The sequence below is a fragment of the Mobula hypostoma genome, chromosome 5 (genome assembly GCF_963921235.1).
Source record: "Mobula hypostoma chromosome 5, sMobHyp1.1, whole genome shotgun sequence".
Classification (NCBI taxonomy): domain Eukaryota; kingdom Metazoa; phylum Chordata; class Chondrichthyes; order Myliobatiformes; family Myliobatidae; genus Mobula; species Mobula hypostoma.
This window is the reverse complement of record NC_086101.1, coordinates 119727569-119737134: the sequence shown is the minus strand read 5'-3', so window position 1 is coordinate 119737134 and position 9566 is coordinate 119727569. Positions and strand designations below refer to the sequence as shown.

General features: G+C 45.4%; 1 protein-coding gene across 3 annotated transcripts in view; it reads right to left on the bottom strand.

Moving 5' to 3' along the window:
• Nucleotides 1–9566, bottom strand: part of gal3st4 (galactose-3-O-sulfotransferase 4) — a 129040-nt gene that overhangs the window by 8057 nt on the left and 111417 nt on the right. For all 3 annotated transcript variants that reach the window (XM_063048897.1, XM_063048896.1, XM_063048895.1), the window contains one exon: nucleotides 4188–4497. In XM_063048897.1, the coding sequence (XP_062904967.1) occupies nucleotides 4188–4497 (310 nt within the window). The remainder of the gene's footprint in view (nucleotides 1–4187; nucleotides 4498–9566) is intronic.

Below are 9566 nucleotides of genomic sequence, written 5' to 3'. Positions count from 1 at the left end.
GATCTTGGCCCAAAACGTTGGCCGTTTATTTCCCTCCGTAGATGATGCCTGATTTGTTGAGTTCCTTGAACACTTAGTTTGATTTGTCACCATGTTTGTGTCAATTCCCTGACAGAGTTAATTAGTTACTGCCTGTTACACCGCTGTCATTTAGGGCAGCAATGACGGTCCTCCATCTCTCTCTGTCCTTAGCCACCTTCTCTATTGAGCCATAGGTGTAGTTCAGGGTCCTCATTTCTGTGTCTATGGTATGGCACCAAGTTGTCTTTGGTCTCCCACATTTCTTACACCCTTTAAGGGTCCTGTGAAGTGCTGTCTCTATGATGCAGTTGGCCTCTCTTCTCATCACGTGCCCAATCGATCTCCAGCGTTTCCACATAATGAACATGGTCATATCCTCTTGAAGGAGTAGGGCATGGTTGGAGAGGTAGTGTCCAAAGATTCAATGTCCATTTAAGAATCAGATGACAGAGGGGAAAAGGCTGTTCCTGAATCACTGAGTGTGTGCCTTCAGGCTTCTGTACCTCCTACCTGATGGTAACAGTGAGAAAGAGCATACCCTGGGTGCTGGAGGTGCTTAATAATGGACGCTGCCTTTCTGAGACACCACTCCCTAAAGATGTCCCGGGTACTTTGTAGGCTAGTGCACAAGGTGGAGCTGACTAGATTTACAGCCACCATGTACTCCACCACTTGTACTCCACCATGTAAAACAAGAATAAAATAATCCACCAGCTGATTACTTAGAGATCCCAGTAGTTCAGGAGAATGAAGAAAGAAGAGATTGCAGCAGTTGAAAGCTGGAACAACTGTCTGGAAGAACTTAGTGAGTCAAGCAAGTGGGTGGAGGCAAAAACTGTGAGTTGATATTTTGGTCTGACACCCTGCATCAGAACTGCAAGAGTTATTGTGCATTACTACCATTGAGCAGCGGAACTAGGGGAGTGGGATAAAGGTTGGTAGGTGATAGGTGAATCTAGAAGGGATAAGTGATACGTAGATGGAACCAGGTGGGGAAGAGAATGGGAGAGGTGAACAAAGAGAGAAGAAAACGAATTGGTACTAGCAATGGTGTTTTTTTATAGCTACATGTACAGAGAGATAGTGAAAAGCCTGTCTTGCATTCCCTGCATACAGATCAAATCATTACAGACTTAAATGGAACAAGATTAAATGATAAGAATTTAGAATAAAGTGGAACAGCTACAAAAGAAGTGCAGATCAGTTCAGGTAAACAACCAAGTTCAAGATGATAACAAGGTAGATTGTGAGGTCAAGAATCCATCTCATCATTTTAGGGAACTAATTAATCGACTAATTACAGGAGGGTAGAAGCTGCCCTTCGCCCTGGTACATGTTTTCAGGCTTTTGCATTGTCTGCCTGGTCAGAGAGGGAAGAACATTTGGGGAGGGTGGGAGCCTCGATTATGCTGACTGTTTTACTGAGGCAGCAAAAAGTACGGAGTCCACAAAGGAGAGGCTGGTTTCTGTGATGTGCTGAGATGTGTTTACAACTCTCTGCAGTTTCCTGCAATCACATAAAGAGCACTACAGGTGGAAGCATGGGGGAGGAGAAGACCCAGGGTGTCGGTTACCTGAAAATGGAAAACTCAATATTCATACCATTGAGTTGTAGGCTCTTATTCCGAGAGGAATAGAGTCATAGAAAAGTACAGCACAGAAACGAGCTCTTTGGCCCATCTAGTCTATGCCACAAGGATATAAAACCATAAGATATAGGAGCAGAATTAGGCCATTTGGCCCATTGAGTCTGCTCCGCCATTTCATCAGAGCAGATCCAATTTTCCTCTCAGCCCCAATATCCTGCTTTCTCCCCATATCCTTCATGCCCTGACCAATCAAGAATCTATCAATCTCTGCCTTAAAAGACTTGGCCTCCACAGCTGCCTATGGCAAAGTATTGCACAAATTCGCCACTCTCTGGCTGAAGAAATTCCTCCTCATCTCCGTTCTAAAAGGATGCCCCTCTAATCTGAGGCTGGGTCCACTGGTCTTGGACTCTCCCAGCATAGGAAACACCCTCTCCACATTTACTCTATCAAGACCTTTCACCATTCGATATTTCAATGAGGTCACCCCCATTCTTCCAAATTCCAGTGAACACAGGCACAGAGCCACCACCTCTTCATATGATAAGCCATTCAATCCTGGAAACATGTTCGATCCATTTAAACTGCCTAGTTCCATCATAGCCCTCCATGCCCCTGTCATCCGCTTACCCAATCAAACTTCTCTTAAGCTTTGAAATCGAGCTTGCATGAACCACCTGTGCTCGTTCTAAGAAGCTTCCTCTCATGTTCCCCTGAAACTTTTCACCTTTCATCCTTAACCCATAATCTCTGGCTGTTGTCCCACCCAACCTCAGCGGAAAAAAAATCCAGATTGCATTTACCCTATCTGTACCCTTCATAATTTTGCCTACCTCAACATCAAATTGTTGAGATGTGGTCCTCCCAATTTGCATTCATCCTCTCCATAGCTATGGGGAAGACCAAGGAGAGGCAGGAGTGAGAATGAGAGTTTGTGAATGGAAGCTGGAGATGGGTGCTTGTGGACAGAGTGCACCTGCACATAAAACTGTTGTCTCCTCTAGGATAACACTCACAAAATGCTGGAGGAAATCGGCCGGTCTGGCAGCATCTACGGAAAGGAATAAACTGTTGACTTTTTGGATTTGTTCCTCCAACATTTTGTGTGCATTACTCTAGATTTCCAGCATCTGTCGAACCTATAGTGTTAAAGATTCATCTACGTTTGGTTTCATCAACGTACAGGAGTCGGCCACAGCAAGAGCACCAAACGCGGTGGAGCAGGTTGGAGGAGGTGTAGTTGAACCTCTGTCTCATCTGAAGGGCTGTTTCAGTCATGGCTGGTGACGGGAGGTAGTTCTAGTGACTGATGTTGCTCCCCATTCAGTTGCAGGGGAGAGGGAGTCGTGGGTATGGAGGGGAGACTGGACCAGGAAGTTCTGAAGAGACTGGTCCTTACGGAAAGCAGAAGAGAAGGGAGGGGAAAATGAGGCTGGTGGTGGGATGCTGTTGCAGTTTGTGGAAGTAGTGGAGGATTATGTGTTGGATGTAATGGGGAAAGGTGAGGACCTAATGCTTTCTCTGCCTGGGCAGTGGGGTAATGGAGAGAGTCTGAGCAGACATATGGGAAATAGAGGAAATACTGGTGAGAGCTCCCTCAACCACAGAAGAGAGGAAATCACAACTCCAGAAGAAGGCAACACTCCAGAAGCAGAAGGAATCATTTTCAGAACAGATGCGGTCGAGACAGAGAAATTGAGGGGTGGTATCCTACTAGGGTGGGAGGAGGTGGCTGTGGAATTGAGGAGGTTTATAAATGTTGGTGGCAAGTTTGTCTCCTAGGGTGTAGAACAGGATAGCAGGAACAGGATGAGACATGTCGGAGATGATGCACGCTTCAGATGTAGAACATCTGTTTCAATATTTACCCTGTGCCCTTTAAACTCACTGGATCCACTGGAAATCTGTTATATTAATGTGTCATTAAGAATAACATTCAACAGTAAAATTTGACAGCCGAGCACCATCTGAAGTTCCCTGTGTCCCAGGTTAGTGAAGTTTCCTGGACTTATCCAATTCCCTCTGAAACCCACAATGGGATCTGCTTTCATCATATCTGCAGGCAGGGAATTCTCAATTTCAGCAGCTTTGTGTAAGAATGTTTCCTCGATTCGCTCCAAGCTCTCCACCTGCTATGTCAAGCCCTCCGCTGCCTCCCATTGCTCACTGTGTCTAGCCACCCCCCCCGCAATGTTTTGACACAACTCTCAGATCAGTTGTACAAACTCAATGCATAGTTGTATGAATGGTATGCAAAACAAGTTTTTCACTCTACCTCGGTACAATTTACCAATTTACTATAGACGCAAGAGATTTTTCAGATGCTGGAAATCTCCAGTAACGCATACAAAATTCTGCAGGAACTCAGCAGGTCAGGCGGTATCTGTGGAGGGAAATAAACAGTTAACAATTTGGGCCTGGTGAGGGTCTCGGTCTGAAACGTCGACTGTTTATTTCCCTCCATAAATGCTGCTGGGCCTGCTGAGTTCCTTCAGCATTTTCTGTGAATTACCAATTTCCTGTGTCCAGTCAGGGTCGCGCAGCATATCAGGCAGTACGCGGCTACATTTGCCTTACCTGTGGCCTGTAGAATCTCATGTGATTGCAAATGATATGGTACTCCTGGGGCTTGAGGGGATTGTAAAATTTAATCCTTCTTGTACTGAAGAGGAGGGGATATCCAAACTGGTAGGAGGCAGGTAGCGCGAAAGTTAAGTTCCTCGCCTCTCCAAAGCGGTACAGGATGTTGAGGATGGTACTGCCAGCTGTCTTGTGCGTCTTGAGGAACATTACGTGAGTCTTGGGCTGGCAGGTGTCCTCGAGCGCCATCACTTCGCGGCTGGTCACTGGCACAATCCGCGGCTCCTCCACGTCTTCGGATCTTATCCTGGAGGAAAAGGCAAAGGGTCAGAGCTATTATCTTGGCCGCTGCTCTGCTTCACTCTTCCCTCGGGACCTCTCTTCCTCGCTGTGCCATTCGACTTTACCTGAATCGAATCGCCTGATTGACAGTCACTGGATTGAAACACACATCGCAACCACGTGCAGGCTCGATCGGTTAACTGGCCGCTGTAAATTGTCCCCCTAGTGTGAGGGGAGGAGAATCTTCTGGCTCCCTCCCTCAACTACAGGAGGAGAATCTGGGGTTGGCTGACGGGGATGTATGGAGAATTAAATTAGCTAGGGTGGGATCAGTGTAAAATGGGTTCTTGATGTTTGCTATTGACCCAGTGGGTTGAAGAACCCGGTCTCCTGCTGTGTTTCTTCATGACTCTACAGCCTCCCCTTCCCTCATTAGCTTTTGAGAACCTGCTCAGGTTTTTGTGGTGTGCACTACAACTGAGGGGTGAGGGTTACTCTCTCCTCGGGCACAAGGATGAAGCAAATGGGCATGTCTCACCTTTGCAGACACAAGCTCTCATTAAAATCTAACTACTGAGACTCAAAACATTACCCTTCAGCCTTGGGAACAGAGCCGCTTATCCCGAGGATCATGTCTTACATGGGGGTGGGGATTTTATCTGAAACTCGCTGTAATGAGTTCTTTGGGCCTGTGCGGGGCACCAGAGTGCATTGAGTTCTGAGGTTTTAGATCACCTAAATTAAATCATTGTTGTTTAGTGAGAGTCGCTAATCATTTAGAGTTGCTTGTTTTTCTCAAACGACTCAATCTTTGTAATGCGCTCTCCTGATGCTTTCGGTTTAAACTTGTTAAGTTTATTTTGATATGCTCAGGGATTCTGGCCGATCAGCGCTAATCGTGGGGTCCCAGTTTTGAGAATGTTACTTCTTGTGCTGTTGCTCAGCCAAGTCACTGATGTTCTTTTAGAATTATTATAAATAAACTCTCATTTCCATCTCTACATCAGAGTCTGCCTTTCCTCTGCACCTGCATTCCCGTATTGTCAGCGCACATTGTGACAGAAGGACAGTAGCATTTTGACATTGGTGCTGGAGATCAGGGTGAATTCTGTTCTCAATGAATTTCCTGAGCCTACGTTCTGAGTGTCTGCAGTCTACATTCCCAGTCCCTCTAGACTGCATTCCAAGTTTACATTCCTAGCATCTCTAATCGATGTTCCGAATGTACATTCTGAGCTTCTCTAGTCTACATTCTGAGTGTCCCAAGTCTGCATTCCAAGTGTACATTCTGAACTTCAAGAGTCTATATTCCGAATGCACATTCTGAGCTTCTCTAGTCTACATTCCAAGTGTCCCAAGTCAACATTCCAAGTGTACAATCTGAGCTTCTCTAGCCTATATTCCAAGCATCCCCTGAATCTATGTTCCGAGTTTCTCCTGTCCACAAGTCCCAAGTCAACATTCTGAGTGTACATTTTGAGCTTCTCTAGTCTACATTCCAAGTGTCCCAAGTCTACATTCTGAGAGTATACACCAAGTTTATCTGGTCTACGTTCTGAGGGTACATTCCAAGCATCTCTAGTCTACATTCCACTCTTCTCCTGTCCATGTTCCAAGTGTCCCAAGTCTACATCCAAGTGTCCAAAGCCTATGTTCCAGGTGTACATTCTGAGCTTCTTAGTCTACGTTCCGAGCTTCTCTCGTCTGCACTCCAAGTGTTCCAAGTCTACCTTTCAAGTGTATGTTCCAAGTGTTAGTTCTGAGCTTCTCTGCTTTACCCTCCAAGTGTACATTCTGAGCATCTCTAGTCTACATTCAGACTATAGTTGGTGTACTGATGCAGTCAGTCAGATGACAGGCAGAGTACTAATACAGTCAGACAACAGTAGGAGGTACTCAAGCAGTCAGTCAGACTACATTTGCAGTACTGATGCACTCAGTCAGACTACATTAGCAGTATTGATGCAGTCAGTCGGACTACAGTCTAAGTACTGAGGCAGTCAATCTGAGAATACAGTAGGATGTACTGAGGCAGTCAGACTACAGTTAGAGTACTGACGCAGTCAATTGGATTATAATTGGAGTACTGATGCAGTTAATTGGACTATAGTTGGAGTACTGATGCATTTCGTCAGACTACAATTGGAATACTGATGCAGTCGGTTGGACTACATTTGGAATAATGATGCAGTCATCTACAGTTGGACTATTTATGCATTTGGTTGTAGTACAGTCAGTAGTCAGTCAGACTATATTTAAAGTACTCATGTTGTGAATTAGACTACTTTTGCATTACTGATGCACTCAGTCAGACTATATCAGGAGTACTGATGCAGTCGGACTACAATCAGAAGTACTGATGAAGTCAGTCAGACTACAGTAGGAGGTACTGATGCAGTCAGTTGGAATATAGTTGGGGTACTGAAGCAGTCAGTCAGGCTACAGTTAGACTACTGACACAATCAGATGGAGTATAGTTTCAATACTGATGCAAACAGTCAGACTACAGTCAAAATACTGATGCTGTCCTTTGGACTACAGTTGTAGTACTTATGCCATCAATCAGACTAAATTTACAGTACTGATACAGTCAGGCAGACTACAGTGGTACACTGATGCAGTCAGTCAAACTACATTTGTAGCACTGATGTAGTCTGTCAGACTACAGATGGAGTACTGATATAGTCAGTCAGACTACAGTAGAAGATACTCATGCAGTCATTTGGAATTCAGTAGGAGAACTGAAGCAGTCAGTCAGACTACAGTTAGAGTACTGATGCTGTCAGTTGGACTACAATTGGAATACATATGTTGACAGACCACAGTTGTAATAATGCTGTAATCAGTCAGACTACACTTGCAGTCCACACTACAGTTGCAGTAATGCTCTAGTCTGTCAGACTACTGCTGGAGTACTGATGCAGTCAGTCAGAATACAGTTGGTGTCCTCATGCAGTCATGCAGACTACATTTGTAGCATTGATGCAGTCAGTTGAACTATACTTATAGTACTTCCGCCATCAGTCAGACTACAGTTGGAGTACTTATACAGTTAGTCTATATAGCTGGAGTACTGATGCAGTCAGTCAGAATACAGCCAGTGTCCTGATGCTGTCAGTCAGACTACAGTTGGAGTACTGATGTAGTCAGTTGTACTACAGTAGGAGGTACTGATGCAGACAGACTGTGGTTGTAGTACTCATACAGTCAATCTGACTACAGTTGTACTGATGCAGTCAGTCGGACTATAGTTGGAGTTCTGATGCAGTCAGGTGGACTACGGTTGTACCACTGTTACAGTCCATCAAATTACAATTGTACTAATGCTGAAGTTAGTTAGACTGCCTTTGGCAGTACTGATGCAGTTGGTTGGACCACAGTTGTACTGATGCAATCAGACTACCTTTGGAATACCAATGCAATCAGTCAGAATACAGTTGGACTACAGTTGCAGTCAGTCGGGCTACAATTGTAGTTCCATGGTCACTCGAACTACTGTCAAAGTCCTGATTCAGGCTGTTGGATTACAATTGGAGACCTGATGCAGTCTGTCAGTCTACAGTTGGAATACTGATGTAGCTGGTTGGACTATGGTTGGTGTATTGATGCAGTGATTCAGACCACAGCTGGAGTACTGATTACAGTACAGACTACAGTTGGAATGCCGATGCAGTCAGGCAGACTACAGTAGCAGGTAATGATGCTGTCAGACGAGTGTTGGAATATGGATACCATCAGTCGGACTACAGTAAAAGGTATTGATGCAGCCATTCAGAATCAGTTGGAAAACTGAAACAGTCAGTCTGACTATAGTAGGATGTACTGAGGCAGTCAGACTACAGCTGGAGAACTGATGCAGTCAGTCAGACTACAGTTAGTTATAGTCATAGTCATACTTTATTGATCCCAGGGGAAATTGGTTTTCATCACAGTTGCACCATAAATAATAAAACAGTAATAAAACCATAAATAGTTAAATAGTAATATGTAAATTATGCCAGGAGATAAGTCCAGGACCAGCCTATTGGCTCAGGGTGTCTGATCCTCCAAGGGAGGAGTTGTAAAGTTTGATGGCCACAGACAGGAATGACTTCCTATGACGCTCTGTGTTGCATCTCGGTGGAATGAGTCTCTGGCTGAATGTATTCCTGTGCCCAACCAGTACATTATGTGGTGGATAGGAGACATTGTCCAAGATGGCATGCAACTTAGACAGCATCCTCTTTTCAGACACCACCGTCAGAGAGTCCAGTTCCATCCCCACAATATCACTGGCCTTACAAATGAGTTTGTTGATTCTGTTGGTGTCTGCTACCCTCAGCCTGCTGCCCCAGCACACAACAGTAAACATGATCGCACTGGCCACCACAGACTCGTAGAACATCCTCAGCATTGTCCGGCAGATGTTAAAGGGCCTTAGTCTCCTCAGGAAATAGAGACGGCTCTGACCCTTCTTGTAGACAGCCTCAGTGTTCTTTGACCAGTCCAGTTTATTGTCAATTCGTATCCCCAGGTATTTGTAATCCTCCACCATGTCTACACTGACCCCCTGGATGGAAACAGGGGTCACCGGTACCTTAGCTCTCCTCAGGTCTACTGCCGGTTCCTTAGTCTTTTTCACATTAAGCTGCAGATAATTCTGCTCACACCATGTGACAAAGTTTCCTACCGTAGCCCTGTACTCAGCCTCATCTGCCTTGCTGATGCATCCAACTATGGCAGAGTCATCAGAAAACTTCTGAAGATGACAAGACTCTGTGCAGTAGTTGAAGTCCGAGGTGTAAATGGTGAAGAGAAAGGGAGACAAGACAGTCCCCTGTGGAGCCTCAGTGCTGCTGATCACTCTGTCAGACACACAGTGTTGCAAGCACACGTACTGTGGTCTGCCAGTCAGGTAATCAAGAATCCATGACACCAGGAAAGCATCCACCTGCATCGCTGTCAGCTTCTCCCCCAGCAGAGCAGGGCGGATGGTGTTGAACGCACTGGAGAAGTTAAAAAACATGACCCTCACAGTGCTCACTGGCTTGTCCAGGTGGGCAGAGACATGGTTCAGCAGGTAGACGATGACATCCTCAACTCCTAGTCGGGGCT